General features: G+C 43.0%; 1 protein-coding gene across 1 annotated transcript; it reads right to left on the reverse strand.

The window, feature by feature from the left end:
* Positions 1-12,564: 12,564 nt before the first annotated feature.
* Positions 12,565-16,764, reverse strand: LOC115141553 (hepatocyte nuclear factor 3-gamma-like). The gene is made up of 2 exons (XM_029680525.2): positions 16,317-16,764; positions 12,565-15,333 (listed from the first exon to the last, which is right to left on the reverse strand). The coding sequence occupies exons 1-2, from the start codon at positions 16,386-16,388 to the stop codon at positions 14,074-14,076; spliced, it is 1,332 nt and encodes a 443-aa protein (XP_029536385.1). The 5' UTR covers positions 16,389-16,764; the 3' UTR covers positions 12,565-14,073.
* Positions 16,765-17,836: the final 1,072 nt, after the last annotated feature.

Genomic DNA, 17,836 nt, shown 5'->3' on the forward strand with positions numbered 1-17,836 from the left:
AGTGTGTAATGGAAGTAGTTGAAGAAGAAGTGAGAGACAACATGAGGTGAGAGAGAGAGAGGGAAAAACAAGATTCTCATGACATCACATTACTAATCACCCTGCACCTGTTGGGGGAGTAGTAGAAACTCAATCAAAACTATTATTCCAAAGCCAAGTTACATAACAGTAAGTCATGCTTACCAACAATGTTACCAAGTGCTTATTCAATTCTAAATGGATATTGGACTATTTTGTGGCAAAACCAAGTAATGACTTTGAATCTGATGCTTGTATTTATGATGATATATCAAACAACTTGCATTTTAATTTGCTTTCATCCCAATGTTCAGATCACAGCCCTGTAAAGGCAGACTGTGGAGGTGCTCTGTAATAAGGCCTGTAACTATATCTACACCCCTATGAGTTACCGTATCAATGTCCACAGTACATCTCACCTGCCCCCCCTGCCCATACAAAGGAATATACGATGCAATTAAAGGAATGTAATTATATTTTCATTTCATATGTATAGTGTACAAAGAGCTTAGTGTTAGTGTTGGTGTCTCTCTACCCAGCTTCGAGTAGGGAAACACACCAGGGTATTTATTCCAGAGAGAGTTGGACAGAAGAGGGAGGTGGTCAAGACGGTGGAGGAGGGAGGGGGGGGCTCTGCAAATAAGATGTCTAATTCATGGAGCGGATGTTTTGAAGGAAACTGTCTAAGGACGTCGCTGCACTAACTGTACCTTCCAGTGGCTGTTTCTGTGCCCGTCTCCTTCCCAGGTTCCTTAAGTATAACTGTGGTGAGTCGTGTTATTTCTCCTCTTTAAATGGACTAGAAAGCATGGCCTTAAACTGGACACATAATTCACCCATTGATAGACTTGTGAAGCCTGTGTCCAAAGGCCATTCAGCTGGTATATGTAATTTGCGAGAGAAGTAAAATTCACTACCCTCCATTTATTACATTCAAATAAAGGGTGATTTCCTTCCTGACAATACAAAAAAACTATTTAAGGTAGAAATATTACATTGGGCCAATTGAGGTGTTTGCGCTGGGTAAAGTCTGAGAACTTGTCTGACCTGTGGAAGTTCAACCATAACCTTTAAATTGCCACTCTATGCCACTCTATGCTTTCCTATTTATTCTTCTATTTATGTCGAATGTGGGGAAGGTTTTTTTCAGCGTGGACCAGAGGAAAAAAAACAGTAAATTCATCTGTGTTATTTATTTGGTTTGGAGCCCTGAACCTTTAGCAGTGAAAAATCACCCACTGTATCACTAATTCTGTCTCCTCCGGCTGCCTGTGGAATTAAAAGACCCCTGAAAGAAACTCTGAACAGAACCAGCCTGTGTGCCCTGCCCTGCCGGACATGAAGGATTTCGGCAGCCATGTGCAAAACCAACATTTTTGCCCCTGACTACTGCCCTCTTCTGATGGAGTGGCCTGAATCTGATGTGGCCACACATTTTTGGTCTTACACGTGGATACCGCCATTTGGCCAACGTCAGATTCAAGAAGGACAAGTGCAAAATTGAACCACAGGTCATAATACATTTGTTACACAGGGGAAACAATTGACATCAGCCAGCCGCAAACAGCAAGGTAAATGGCCCCCATATTGATAGAGTGAAGACAAAGAGACAGAGGAGAAGAACAGCATCACCTGATTCGTGCATGTAACATCATAGAATCATCTGGGGTTTCATTTTTGAGAGTATGATTATGCTACACCATAGGCACACCTTCATAAGGAGATATAATGGTGAGTTTGAAAAAAGGCCTGCACACAGAGAGTTCTTTTTAACAGCACACATTACTGTGGTAGAGAGAGAGAGAGAGAGAGAGAGAGAGAGAGAGAGAGAGAGAGAGAGAGAGAGAAAAGCCAGTGGGTTGTGTGAGGGATAAGTGACGGTGAGTCATGAATGAGTACACATTGTTAGCGCAGTGAAAATCCTCGCAGGTTCCTGGAAGAAAAAAAAGTATTACGTGACACCAGGATGCAAGACAGCTCCTGAGAACAGGATCACCCACCCCTCCTCGCAGCCTGCAGCCAGGCATCCAGCTAGCTGCCCCAGGCCTTCTACCTCCTCTACGGTCGACAGAGGGATTCTCATTCGCCTACAGACTGGACTGCTAGGACTGCTTTTTGTTCTTGACATTTGTTTTCCATGTCAAACTCCTTGATTCAATGTTTTGATCAGGTGTCTGATATTTCATTTGTAATGTTGAGATTGAGAGCCACTCAAAAGATAGTAGCGCAAAGGTCCGACTGGACGTAACATAGTAAACGTAAATCCAAAACCCTCAAATTTGTGTGATACGTTACGTTTGGTGTGGTCGCGTAAGACAGAATGCTATTTAAAGCAAAAACAAAAGGAGGGTGGGTTGTATGAAGTGAATTTCTAGCAACCCAAAAGGTTTTATGCTGTGGTTTATTCCTAAGTGAATCCAGCCTTGCTTATCATTGACTTGATAGGTCTGTGTCCTACCTATGCGAAGACATGGGAAGCAATGATCACTTTCATTACCGACAGTATGTCTTTCATTCAGGATATGAAGCAGTGATGTATGTTTTGATGATCAATGATGTTTCCTGTTTCCAGTCTGAATTTGGCACGGCGAGGCCGTCCTCAGATATCCTGAATACCGACACTCATCTCAAATCCCCCTGAATCTGAGCGTCTTTGTTGATCTAATCTTCATTTGGCGTTTACCGCAACTCTTTGAATAAGGCACACAGCTCATTTACGGGAAACACACAGGGCACCATCACACCCAGGCCCCTCATGCTTCCAAACCTTTTCCAAATTGGTTTGCACGAAGCAAGCCATTTAGAGATGTCTTTCAAAAAAAAATCCTCCTCCACGACAACCCCAGTAGCTAAAAGAAATGGTCAGCGGTGAAAAATAAGTTGTTCTAAATATAAACCTGTAAAAAGGTAGCTTTGTAAACCAAGGTGGCTTGAGAGAGTGAAAGTGAGAGTTAGAGAACTTCTCCCTGCGGCCTAACTGCTAAGGATGGAGCCAGGGGCCGAATTTTTTGCCCACTATGAAAGGATTGATTGTCCCGGGTCCCACGGAGCCAGGAAAGTTCCCCCAGCAGCGGTTAGGATCCTATCTGCCAGGAACGCAGAGCGAGAGAGAGGACGCAGAGAGAGAACCAGCACTAGTTATGTCAGATACCTTTCAAGAAAAATACCTTTTGAGCTGTTTATAAATGCCTGCTGCAAAGTGAGCAGCATGCACCGTGTGTTTGGACCATATAAATAAAAAAGAGGTCTCAATCTGTTTGTTTTGACAGAGAGGAGTGAGAGAGGGTGGGGCGGGGGGGGTAGAAGGAGAGAAAAGATTGGTGGGAAGAGATAGATATTTCGGGGTAGGACATTCCACTTCTTTGAAAATAACATTCCATTGAGTGTCTGTTGAGATGGACAACATGGCAGACATGTTTTCAGGCACTTCGTAAATGTTAGAATGCAAATATCAGAGCCTGAGGGAATGTGGAGGGTGGACTGGGAGCCAAGGTGTCTCAATATAATGAGAGCCTGGGACCCTTCTCTTCCACTAACTCAGAAGGCCCTGTACGGTTTATATCACTGTACCAGCCCATGCCCCTTTGAGATCAAGCCAGTTCAGGGAGAATTGGCCAATGTTCAGTATATTTCATATAGAAATGTAAATCTTATTTGATACAAATGGCATTTTAAGAAGACAAAAAAAACATGCAGAACACAGTATAGAGAATCATGGCAGTTCCAGAAAGGAATTGTACTGAATGTTGTGTCCCAGCTACAGATTCAGGAAATTGTGGGGTGTGGAACAGGTGTTCTAAGCAAACCTCACGGACACTTGATGTTGTTGATGTGAGAATGGGCCCGTTCTACCGGTGCTGTGGAGAAAACCTTGAGTTTGTCTATGGTGCATGAGACGTTCTGGGCTTTCGTGAAGTCCTGTTTGTGAGAGAGCCGTCGACTCAGGAGCCCGTGGACATACAGTAGGTCTCATTCATCCCTTTAAGGCCCAGCTCCCTCCCCTGCTTTTTTTTTTGTCCCCCATCCTCCTCTTCCTCCCCCTCACCCAACCGCTGCCGTTTATGGTGCCCGACAGCCCGAAAACAGACTGGAGGGAGAGGTGTGCGGGACGGAACAGGGCAGGGGATGCGTGGTGGTCACATCCGGGACAAACACATGGTGTTCAAACCAGTAGTGGTACCCAACGTAAACTGCTGCTCCACTGTTAAAGCTGCATCCTGCCATGTCGAAGGGGATACCGTATGTGTTGGTGGGATGTCGTTGTGCACAATAGTAAGGTAAATGTGAGTCAACATGTATGAGAGAGAGAGAGAGAGAGAGAGAGAGAGAGAGAGAGAGAAAAAGAGTAGGAGTGTGTCTACATAGGTCCAATGAGAGTGAGTGTGAATGATGGTGTAGGCTCGGTACATAAAGTGGCAACAAAAAGTATGTGAACCGTTTGGAAATACCTGGATTTCTGCATAAATTGGTCATAAAGTTTGATCTGATCTTCATCCAGGTCACAACAATAGACAAAACAGTCTTTTTAAACTAATAACACACAAACAGTTATAGGTTTTCATGTCTTTATTGAACACACCTTGTAAACATTCACAGTGCAGGGTGGGAAAAGTATGTGAACCCTTGGATTTATAACTGGTTGACTCTCCTTTGGCAGCAATAACCTCGACCAAACGTGTTCTGTAGTTGCGGATCAGAGCTGCACAACGGTCAGGAGGAATTTTGGACTGTTTCAGTTCAGCAATATTCTTGGGATGCCTGGTGTGAACTACTCTCTCGAGGTCATACCACAGCATCTCAGTCGGGTTGAGGTCAGGACTCTGACTGGGCCACTCCAGAAGGCGTATTTTCTTCTGTTGAAGCCATTCTGTTGTTGATTTACTTCTGTGTTTTGGGTCGTTGTCCTGTTGCATCACCTAACTTCTGTTGAGCTTCAATTGGTGGAAGGGGCGGCAGGGTAGCCTAGTGGTTAGAGTGTTGGACTAGTAACCGGAAGGTTGCAAATTCAAACCCCCGAGCTGACAAATCTGTCGTTCTGCCCCTGAACTGGCAGTTAACCCACTGTTCCCAGGCCGTCATTGAAAATAAGAATTTGTTCTTAACTGACTTGCCTAGTTAAATAAAGGTAAAATAAAAAATAGCCTAACATTCTCCTGCAAAATGTCTTGATAAACTTGGAAATTCATTTTTTCGTCGATGATAGCAAGCTGTCCAGGCCCTAAGGCAGCAATGCAGCCCCAAACCATGATCCTCCCTCCACCATACTTTACAGTTGGGATGAGCTTTTTATGTTGGTGTGCTGTGCCTTTTTTTTCTCCACACATAGTGTTGTGTGTTACTTCCAAACAACTCAACTGTAATTTCATCTGTCCACAGGATATTTTGCCAGTAGCGCTGTGGAACATCCAGGTGCACTTTTGCAAACTTCAGACGTGTAGCAATGTTTTTTTTGGACAGCAGTGGCTTCCTCCGTGGTGTCCTCCCACGATTCTTGTTTAGTGTTTTACATATTACAGACTCATCAACAGAGATGTTAGCATGTTCCAGAGATTTCTGTAAGTCTTTAGCTGACACTCTAGGATTCTTCTTAACCTCAGTGAGCATTCTGCTCTGTGCTCTTGCAGTCGTCTTTGCAGGATGGCCACTCTTAGGGAGAGTAGCAACAGCGCTGAACTTTCTCCATTTATAGACAATTTGTCTTACCGTGGACTGATGAACATCAAGGCTTTTAGAAATACTTTTGTAGCCCTTTCCAGCTTTATGCAAGTCAACCATTCTTAATCTTAGGTCTTCTGAGATCTCTTTTGTTTGAGGCATGGTTCACATCAGGCAATGCTTCTTGTGAGTAGCAAACTCACATTTTGTGAGTGTTTTTTATAGGGCAAGGCAGCTCTAACCAACATCTCCAATCTCGTCTCATTGATTGGACTCCAGGTTAGCTGACTCCTGACTCCAATTAGCTTTTGGAGATATCATTAACCTAGGGGTTCACATACTTTTCCCAACCTACACTGTGAATGTTTCAATGATGTATTCAATATAGACAAGAAAAATACAATCATTTGTGTGTCATTAGGTTAAGCACACTGTGTTGGTCTGTTGTTGTGACTTGAAGATGAAGATCAGATCAAATTGGATGACCAATTTATGCAGAAATCCAGGTCATTCCAAAGGGTTCACATACTTTTTCTCGCCACTGTATGTGTATGAATTTGCGACACTCGGAGTGTGTGTCTGAGAGAGTGTGATAGGCATGCCGGATTTGCCCTGTGCTCCTCCGGTGAATGATGTGATTGTTGCTGGCGGCCCTCTCTCCCATTTCTCTCACGCCTTCATGTTGTTTTTAGCCCCTCACACCGGTCACCCGAGAGGCAGGCGGGACGTCGGTAATCTGGCCCAGCTGGGTTCCTGTCGTTGCTAATTGGTGCAAACGAGGGGGACCTGGGATTGCGGGGCCATGAGAAACAAAACCCCCCAGTAACAGGCTCGTGACAGGGCGGGGAACCAGGCCACAGGGGCTGCTTCCACCAAACTGTGACCTCTCACTCAGCCAGGACCCAGGGTTGAGGAGCGCACAGGGACTCCAACCATGGACCAACCAGATACTCCACAGGCTCTTATAGATGTCAAGACACGAGGAGAGGCTTTTTGTGGACTGACTCAATTTAGAGTTATCATTCTGCCTTTAGCTCTTGACATGTCTAACATCATTATACAGCCATAACTGTCCCCTCAAGTGAGATTTTTAAGATTGTGTAATAACCGTGGGTAGTAGATGAAGTGTCAGTACTTTTAGCTAGACTTTTGCCAGGTAAGTGAGGATGATGCTAATGATGGTCATAATGATCATGATCGCGATGAGTAAATACAGCCAGTGTTATTGATGATAAGTCGATTCTGGAGGATTGCCATTTCCATGGTAATATAGTCACCACTCACAGAGCTCCGGTATTATCCATTTGTACAGCTGAATAGACACTAAGGTCATTCACTTTAAGTGTCTGGCTCAAGTTCTCACACCCGTGTGACAACCTCTAACCCTCTGGTCAAAAGTCCAGGTCTGTCATAATAGCCTTACTACTCCTTTACTACATCTGTCAGTGGGTCAGGGGAAACTAGTGTGTATCAGATACAGGACAAGACAGAGAAAAGCTTATCTGATTGGACTGAGTAACGAGGTCACATGCTGCAACGGCAAAGGTGCGGGGCGGATGTCACTCACACACCTGGGGCGGATGTCACTCACATAACCGCTTGGAGGCATTGCGTAGGTTGGGTGTGTCAAAAGTCCAGAAGTCCTTGTTGGGTTCCTGAAGTGTTGTTACCTACATCCGTTATCTACCAGTGATCTCTGGCAACATGCTTGAAGAACAGGAAGAGGATCTCTAGGTTTCCTCATCTAAATTTAATCAGATCATTAAACTTGGCCTGAAGCCTGTGAGATCCTAGTTAGATCCTATCTTGTCTACAGTTGAGCACATTAAGTTTCCCAGAATGCATCAGTGTCAGTGCATGAGCAGATAACCTGATGTGGTCTATCATATATTCAAATCCACCCGTCCATCCTTTTTGTAAGGATGATAAAAAAAAAACTTTTAAAACGACCATGTATCGTGCAATGTGTAGGGGCCATGTGTTGTGGCTGCTCAGGTTCTTACTCTCCAGGACCAGAAACAGAAGCTTAAGTGTGGTGGTGGAGGTGTTGGAGGTGGTGGTGGTGGCTTCACCCAGGAGTGGCTGGGTGGGTGATGAACGCCTCTGGAATGTCCTCCGCCATCTGGGGTCCATGTGGACGAGGTGGCAGGCCCAGGACCTGGCCCGGCGGGAGCAGAGGAAGAGCGTGTCAGCCCCGGCTAGACCTTAAGACAACACAGCCAGGTCTGACAGCCACTGTCCACTGCCTCGTAAATCACCGGCTACACTATCACACACTGTCTCTCTCTCCCTGCAGCGAGACACTGCTCTGTTTGGACTCGGAGAGTGGAGTGTTTTTGGAAAGGAAGAAACAAGCATTCCTCCCTCTGTCTGAATGTCCTCTTCAAAATGTGTCAGCTCGTCTGTCGCAGTGTTACTACCAAGAGGCAAATGAGGGTTAATGGACGTTTTGAGAGACAAAAGCTGTATCAGACGTACAGAGGGCAACTATTACAGGCCATAACAACAGTATGTGTTAGTTGGACATCAGCCAAGACATAAGAGCAGACATAAGCTCCTACGTGCCGAGTTAAAGCCAGAGGTGTGACTGTGGCACTGGGCTGGCCATGGAGCTTTTCTCTCTGCATTGTTGACTCAACACTCAGACCCTGATCAATTCAATAGTTTTCGTTCTTTCTTTCTCACAGGGAAATGTAATCAGTCCCCTTCTCTGTCTCGTTGTCTCCCAGTCCTGCTTTATCAGGAGCCACTTTAACAACACCCACAACCCAAAGAGCAAAGTCCAGCGTATTATCTCTGCCTCTGCCTCTGTCTCTTCCATGTGCACTCACTGACTGGTCTCCTCCGCACAGCACAACGTACAACAGGCTGGAGAGAGCTAGAGCAGGATATGAAGTCTAAAATAAAATGTTTATATATGTGTCCCGTTACTACACTCTTAGAAAAAAAGGTTCTATCTAGAACCTAAAAGGATTCTTCGGCTGTCCCCATAGGTGAACCCTTTGATTAACCCTTTTTTCCAGGTAGAACCCTTTTGGGTTCCATGTAGAACCCGTTCCACGGAGGGTTCTACATGGAACCCAAAAGAGTTCTACCTGGGACCAAAAAGGGTGCTCCTATGGGGACAGCCAGAGAACCCTTTTGGAACCCTTTTATTCGAAGAGTGTACAACGATATAAACACAATACCTAATGTACACTATCTACATGAAATATATAACAAGGCATGTTTTTGTAGTCCCGTATCTAATGCAATTATCATACAAGAGATTAAATGATGAATGTATACTATCTATTATAACTTTAAAACATGTATTATCGCAATTTTATATTTCACAGGGCTCAAATTGGTAATATTTCAGTATATGCTTCAAAGGGCAGCTACGTTTAAAAGTGCAGTCATCCCACCTGTGCAACAAGTCTTCCATTATTCCACTATTTCTTCCTCCAACAATCCAACATGAGAGTATAGCCTGAGGGTTGAACTGTAGGCCTCAGCGTGTTCTATCTTTTCTTTCACTGCTTGGGAAATGTCAACATACGATCCAACAGGATGCAGTGTTGCATCCAGGATGCAGCTCTCATTTACATAGTACATCTTCAAGGGATGAGCCAGGAGCCACCCGTCCCTCTCGTTTTATCTGTCACATCTACAGGTGAATGCCAAAATAAAGGAAACCCTTCAGTCAACGAGGGATACAAAAGTATTTTGAAAAGCAGGCACTTCCACACAGGTGTGGTTCCTGAGTTAAATAAGCAATTAACATCCCTTCATGCTTAGGGTTATGTATCATAAGTCTGGGCCGGACATTATTTTGGCCTCCATGGCTATGCCCCAATGGGATGATAATGCACCCATCCTCAGGGCACGAGTGGTCACTGAATGGTCTGAAAACGATGTAAACCATATGCCATGGCCGTCTCAGTCACCAGATCGCGACCAAATTGAACACTTATGGGAGATTCTGGAGAGGCGACTGCGACAGCCTTTTCCACCACCATCAACAAAACACCAATGTATGTAATTTCTTTGGGAAGAATGTTGTTGCATCCCTCCAAAAGAGTTCCAGAGACTTGTAGAATATATGCCGAGCTGCATTAAAGCTATTCTGGCCCAACTACCTATTTAGAGACTCTATGTTGGTGTTTCCTTTATTTTGGCAGTTACCTGTACATACGACTAGAGAAAAACACAGCCAGGCTATACGTATCCGACATTAACCGCCTTCTATGACAGCTTTTAACTTCCCAAACGATGAATGATGGCTGACAAGCCAGGAAATCCAAAGTGCATTAAGCAACAATTTAATTGAGGGGGCAAATAATAGTTCATTAGATACGTGGTCTGGATGAACAATACATCTGTTCTATCAGTGTCCTTGTCGTATATCCACCCATGTTCCCTAACAATCAACCAGCTCGCCGGAAGCCATTATTAACGTGTTCTTTCTGTCAGCGCACAGAACATCCAAAAAGTGTTGCATTGTGTTTTCCCCCTGTGCGCTCCTGACAAGAGCACAAATTGCTGTCACCTGTTCCTGTGCCTTAGGCGAAACGTTAAACAAGAGAAACGACAGTGGAGTTGCTCTTGAGGAGGACATTTTGAGATACTTTGCAAAACTAGACCCTCTGGGTTAAACTGGATTGGGTCAAAATAATGGACTTGCTATTTCATCTTACTTCAGCGACATGACTGTAGTTGGTTGAATTGGCAAAAATGTCTCAAATTGTGGCTAACATTTTTGTCTCATTATGCTGTTGTCAAAAGTGAACTGATTCTGATCATCAATAGTGCTCTGTTCATACAACTATCTGAGAAGTGTTTGAATGGGGTTATCATGGTTCACAACAGAGTACAAGACAAATCACAGCTAATATACGGGGGTGACATTTTGTCCCAGGTTAGTCATAACTGGGCAGGACTCTGTCCCTTGTTCCCAATGTACCTTTGTGTAGCTGTGGCTACCATATCAGCTAAATACTGGCCTATCTTATCAAACCAACTGCACCATGTTGTGTGGAAGGTGATGAACGGCCATAGATTCAGGCCAGTGTGTGTGTGTGTGTGTGTGTGTGTGTGTGTGTGTGTGTGTGTGTGTGTGTGTGTGTGTGTGTGTGTGTGTGTGTGTGTGTGTGTGTGTGTGTGTGTGTGTTTGTGTGGGATCTACGGTCAGCTTCAAAGGCTCCCTCAGTGCGACGTGACACTGGAGAATGGTTTTGCACCCCTACGTGACAACTCCGGAAACACAGAGCAGTGTTGAGCAAGAAGGCTGTGGAAGGCTGTCCTACTGTCAATGGAATGCTGGTCTCTACTAAAACTCAACATAAAGTTCTCCTCTGCCTGGATGATTTCTTCTTGTAAAAAGTGAATAACATGCCGTTATAACCTATCCATGAACGACACAGACAATGACAAAGAGCTCAGTTGACTGATACATAAGATGAATGATACTTTTTAAAGAACTAAAGAGCTACATCACAAAGACAATCACTGGTCACTTGAAGGAATGTCGTTTCTAAGAAAAACATGTATTTATGCTGCACTGATGTATGTATCATCTCATTCTCAATTCCATCCTTTCTGGAATTTGTCCAACCAATGCAAACTCAAGCAAATTCAAATAATCGAATAAAGTCTAGGTTTATTGTAAGTCGGAATAGTCTGTTCTGTTGAGTGTCTTATCTTACAGTACATGACCTATCTTCAGTGTCATTATACGTAGGCTATTTGCCACTTTAATATGGTGTGATGTGTAATCATTGTAAAATACTTTCCATGTATGCAAATGTTAAAATTACTGTAATTAAGTCATGTCGTGGTGTTTCCATCATCCCAAAGTTGGTTTGGTGTTTCTAGCATGAATGGTTAAGAAAGCAGTGGCACGTTGAATATCTAGCTCTCATGGTCACCCTTGACTCCCATGTTAATTATGCAAATATTTAATGGTTGTCATTTCTAAATTATAAATAATATTTAAAAAATCTGAACAGAAGCAACATAATTTACACTAGACTCAATGTTTTGAAGTTGCAAATCTAATATAATAATATGAATCCAAGAAGTGATTCTATCTTCCTGAAGTTGTTTTGGTGTTTCTAGCTTGAATGGTTAGTATCATTTTTAACGTCTACATCTCATTGACTCCCATGTTATTAATTGGGCAAAACATAATCCGATACACAACCAAAACAAACTGCAAATGCATCACACAAGCTTGATGCAGTCATTGTGTGCAATGAATATGGGACCAAATACTAAACGTACACTAAAGCGCTTTCATTTCTATCTTGTAAAACAGATAAGTATGAAAATACCTTCAAATAAAAGCTGACATACTGTACTGTCACCTAACACGAAACGTTCTATCTCAAATCTAAAATGCTGAAATATAGAGCCGGATTTAAAAAAAAGTTTGCTTCACTGTCCAAATACATAGAGGGAAGTTCATCAGATATTATTTGCAGTAAAACTAGGATATCCTGAAACAGCAGGACAAAACAAACTGCAGTTAGAGCTTTTTTAATGACTAGAATTATACTTTTTGTTCAAATGTGAAGGCACCCAATCCCAATTAAAACACTGTGAGATGATTCACTGGCCATCACAGTAAAGTAGTGTCTAGAAGCCTGGCCCAATTTGTGTTGGGGCCAGAGGGCCAGCGTGAGTTCAACACTGTTTAGTCTAACCCACCCAAAAGTCACATACAAGAGTCATTTGGTAGGGAGCTGTTTCAACAACCCTATAGAATTCAGCTGAACCTGTCCATCCTGCAGCAAGACCTACATCACAGAGCCTCTGTGTTACCATCCAATTGTAAATATAAACAAAATGAACATGGAAATGACATATAAGGATTTTGTCAAATAACATATACACCCATTTCATCAAGTCTATAGATAATTTCATGTATATATTTATTTCAACGGAACAGGCAACAATCGTGTTTCTCCCCCAAAGTTTAGCTTTTTAATAAGAAAAACATGAATAGTTCAAATCACAACATTCAAACCATAAACAACAACCTGACAATATATACAATATATACGTCTGAAAAGCAAAATTGTTTAAATAGTATTTTTTGAAACTAAAATACAAGAAATAAAAAAACAGCATTTCTGACCTGAAACTCAATGTTTATCTTTGAAAAAGTGTTCCTTCAGTGAAAATTCAATTATCGGTCCTCCATTATCAAAACATCTTGAAAGGCACTTTGAGGATGAGGGTTGCGACATAAAGCTCAATGTTGCATTGACATTGTTACAGTGATCCAATTCTAGTTTGCCATTTGCAGTTTAAAAAAAAGGGTTATCATATACCATTGTTGTAACACACACTGGGCCTCCCCAGCTGTGTAAAACGGTGGGGAATCTCGTGCAAAGTACTGTATGTAAATGGTCCTATTAGTGCATTTCCATTCAACTCCTATCTTAGTAACGGACATACCATAGCTCCTCTCCCTATTAACCCTTGGTATGTTGTGTAATATAATGTGAAGCAATTCCAAAATATCCTATGCCATGAAGAGCTGGGGAACAGCAGGCTCTCATTATTGATAAGAAAAGGGGTCTCTGAATTAAAAAAAAAAAACAGACAAAACAAAGCTGAAATTAGATTTACCACAGTTTCGTCCATTTTTAAACAGACGCCATCTTTTTTCTTTAAAAGGATACCTGGTAAAAGAATACAAGAAATGGCTCTCTTATCAGTAAAAACAACAGCCTTCCACCTCTTGTAAAAAAAATGAACCGTGGCAGCTACATTTGTGTTTATGGATGTGTATTTGAAGAGATTAAAATAGCATATTAAAAATGGGAATGAAGCAATATGTTGTAAAACACAACAAGAATTCCCTGTAATGCAGTAACAACTGCCTCGAAGCAGTAACCTGAACCTTTTCTCACTCCCACAATCCCTCAAATTGTTTCATGTCACATTTGTTTTGTAACTTGTCAATACAGCACTGTACAAGATATATTAATTTTCTTCCCTTCATAAATAAATGCACAACTCCTTTCCCCCACTCCATCTATTTACAATGTGTACAACCCAAGTAGTCCTGCTTGTCTGTTGAACAAACCAAAACCCAGTTTGAAGTAGTCTAAAAAAAGAGAAAAGCAAAAAAATGGCAAAGGGGAGACATGACTTCTGTGTGAATTTGTGAATGTATCAGTTTTAAAGACCTTCTGATGAATAGGTGTCAATCCAGCACTGGGTTTTACCTTTGTCTTCGACTTCATGTAACTGCAGGGTTCCCCTTTTGAACTGTGTATCAGCACTGCTAAATGTTCATTGGTCCCTATTGAGTAGCCCTTCAATGGCAGCCATCTTACATTTTGAGATTTCAAGGCTGCTAAAAGTCCTTGTCAGCACCACTTGGCTGTGGTCCAGAAGGCCTCCATGTTAGGAGGCATTGAGGACCGACCGGCTGTAGAGGGTTTGGTAGTAGGCCCCAGAGTCCATGGCCGAGGGTCCTGCGCTGTCGTAGATCTGCTTGGCTGCTATTGGAGAGGAGGAGGCGTAGCAATTGTAGGCCATCACCTGGTCCTGGTACGTCTTCAGATCCATCTTCTGCTCATTGGACATGAGGTTGGTGATGGAGAAGGGGTGATTGAAGTTGTAGTGGGGATCCATGGCCTTGAGAGGGTCATTCTGCAGGTCCAGATTATGCATGGCGCTGGGAAGGAGGTGGGGGCTGCCTCCCATGATCTGGGAGTGGAGGAGAGGGACGGAGGGGGAGATGGAGGAGGGCACGGAGGAGGGAATTTCCACCGGGGTGCTCTGGACGTGGGACTGGGGCTGTGGGGTGCAGTCCAGCTGGACCATGCTCCTCTGCTGCTGCTCCTCTGAGGAGGAACCAGGGTGGGAGTTGTCAGAGTGGGCCGAGTCAGCCCCCTCCGAGCCCCCCGCTGGGCTGTGCTCCTCCATCAGGCTGTCTCCATGGCCCCCCTTCCCCGAGCCTCCCTCCTGGGCCTTGCCAGATTTCTTCGCAGCCTTCTCTTGATCGATCTTGAAGCGCTTCTGGCGGCGCAGGTAGCAGCCGTTCTCAAACATGTTGCCTGAGTTGGGGTGCAGGGCCCAGTAGGAGCCCTTGCCAGGCTTGTCGGGTGAGCGGGCCACCTTGACGAAGCAGTCGTTGAAGGACAGCGAGTGGCGGATGGAGTTCTGCCAGCGCTGTTGGTTCTCGCGGTAGTAGGGGAACAGGTCCATGATCCACTGGTAGATCTCGTTGAGGGTGAGCATCTTGCTGCCGGATTGCTGGATGGCCATGGTGATGAGGGAGATATAGGAGTATGGCGGCTTGGCGTGGGTCAGTGAGCGGCGGTATGGCTTGGGCACCTCCTTGGCCCGGTTGAGGGAGGTGGGAGAGGGGTAGCTCAACTGGCTCATGGGCTGGCCCATGTTCTGATAGTGGGAGAGGGAGCCCAGGGAAGGGGCTGGGGAGCCCAGCTGGGAGAGAGAGTTGGGGTTGAGGGATGAAGTCACCGGGGACATGTTCATATGGTTGGCCCCTCCACCCATGGAGGCCAGTTGACTGTTGAGCCCAGAGCTGCCATAGCCCATGTTCATGGTGGCTGGAGAACAAGCTGGGTTCAGGTTGATGTAGCTGTTGATGGTGCTCATTGAGCTCATTGAATTCATGACACTGGGAGAGGAATACATCTGAAAACAAAACAGAAAAGAGTGGATTTAGTCATTTGGAAACAAAAAAAATATAGATATATAGGTTTAGACAACAAATAATGTAATTGTATTTTTGTGTCCAAAAGCCTGTACTAATGGAAAGCATAAACGGACAATGATACAACTGCTGAGAAAGGGACATTGATTTCACAAAGCATTGATAAACCTGAAAATGGGGAGAGAAAAAAATACGACTCAAAATAATAAACTGAAAATGCGCGTCCTGGATTCGTTCCCTTTCATTTCGTAGTTATCCTACTACTAAGTACTACAAAACCACAGGAAATAAAACAAACTTTTAATGAAACGTTCCAAAATATCTGACCATAGGCTATCGGTGATATAATACGCGTAAAAAAAGGATCACAGAGCCGTAAAATACACAATCATCTATGTAACCTAATATTTATTTGAGAGCATATAATGTTGATTAAAGACAGGATTTCAGTTGCCTTTCATTTAATCACGAATTTCTTGAGGAAATGTATAGCTTATTTAAACTTTCGGAGGTACAAAATGAACTGCTAATTTAATTTCCGAGATGCTTTAACATTCATAATTTGCATATTTAAATAGTTTGGCCAATACGTGTTAGTAAACAGACTAGGGAATTGCAAAAAAAAAAAGATTATAGATTTTTATGTAAACATGCTTCTAAATGTCACATTTACAATTTCAACAGGTCACACAATAGACAAATTGAGCCAAAGTATATCACATCAGTGTTGTATGTTGAATTTTAAAATTCTAACATTACTATATTAAAGATAAGAAATTGCAGCCACACGTGAAAATGGAGTGAAAAATATAAAAATAAAGCCAGTTGTGTTCGTAAAATACTGAGCTTTCGATTCAATAACTTAATTTTAAGAAACTCTAGAATAGACTTTAAATAAACATATATCCAGCATCCACACACACATAGCCCATATGGTAAACTTATATAGAAAAAATGTTTTTACCTCACTGGCTTCGCTGTAGAAGGCATTCCACTCTGGCAGTTCATGAGACTCCATCTTCACCGAGCTCAACATCCCAAATACAACTTTTTATAGTAAGAAACTATATTTGAGCGAATGAGACTGCAAATCCTTGTTTGAGTTTATAATAGCTTTGAGTCTGCTCAAAATTCAGGACACCGGCAAAAATAGTACAATTTAAATCCAAGATAACGAAAGAGTTCCACTGACTAGATAGAAGGCTAGAATAAAAAACAATAAAAAAAACAATGCTTCTTCGGTCTATGAGTAGGTCTTCAGTTAAATGTCAATATTTATTCGTTGATTTATCAATCATCCATCGTTTCATAGTCAAGAGTAACAGGTTATTTATATTAAGCTGACGTTCTCTTTGGGAACGCTAGATCCGTATGAAGTCCGCAACCCCCGATCCGTGTGAGTCAATGTGCTATGGGCAAGTACAGTAAAAGTTGGACGTGCCTTCTTAAAAACGCAGGTAAGGTCCCGCCCCATAAGGGCATTTGAATATCGTCCAAGGCTATTTGAATATCGTAAAAAGACCTCTCTTGCCCCCTGGTGAGGGTGTATATTGGCCCGGGACAGACACATCCATCTCAATTGCAGCATGCATCCTCCACTTCTTGACGACAAACTGCTGCTTAAACCTCACTGGATGTGTCTGATTGTAGGCTATTTTCGTAATTTATTTTACACCACAATTATAAAATCAAAACTAAATGTATGGCTTTCAATTATTAGAATATGAATTTATAAAGTATTGCTTCAAGCTGAGTCGTCTTCTGAGTCGCCAATTGAAGTCAATCTGTAGCTCAATGGAAATGAAATTATTTTATTTGTCTCTCATTTTTAATACACTTGACCATTGAAAAGATCAGCTCAATAGGTCAAGATCTGAAATGAAGACGACAACTCAAAGGATTATTCCAGGCCTGGATGAGGTCTTGATGTAGTCAGAGGGTATAACCTTCTCACGGGTTAAATTCATCAGTAGGAGGTCTGATTAGGGGAGCCCGAGGTGAATGACCAGTGGGAGAGCTGTTAATACCCCCGACTAACATTTCTCTGGAGCTCTATCGGCTATATGGAGAATGATTAGTTGCTGGGTAAATTGACTTCTCAGAAGCACTTTGGTCCCCAACTCCCGTAGCCTATGCTCTTCCTCGTTGTAGGCCTGCCCAGTTTAAGTCCAATTGAACATTACAATGAACGAAACATTGAATTATTCATGTGCAATACAGGCTGTTGTCTGCAATAAGAGGGTTACATTTGAAGGTAAAATTAAGTGATGAAAATATTGGCAAACCAAAATAACGAAAAACAATAGATAATGTAGCCCTAATCCAATGTGTGTAGGCCTACCCTTGGCCTGATTCAGAATACACATCTCGTTGTCAGGCGCAGACAGTAAAATCTGAATGTCAATGCATTTCCTAATTGCCAATGAATGGGGCTGTAATTGATGCGCATAGGTGGTCGACAGGATTAGCTGAGAAAAGTGCTAA

This window comes from Oncorhynchus nerka, linkage group LG14 (genome assembly GCF_034236695.1).
Source record: "Oncorhynchus nerka isolate Pitt River linkage group LG14, Oner_Uvic_2.0, whole genome shotgun sequence".
Lineage (NCBI taxonomy): Eukaryota > Metazoa > Chordata > Actinopteri > Salmoniformes > Salmonidae > Oncorhynchus > Oncorhynchus nerka.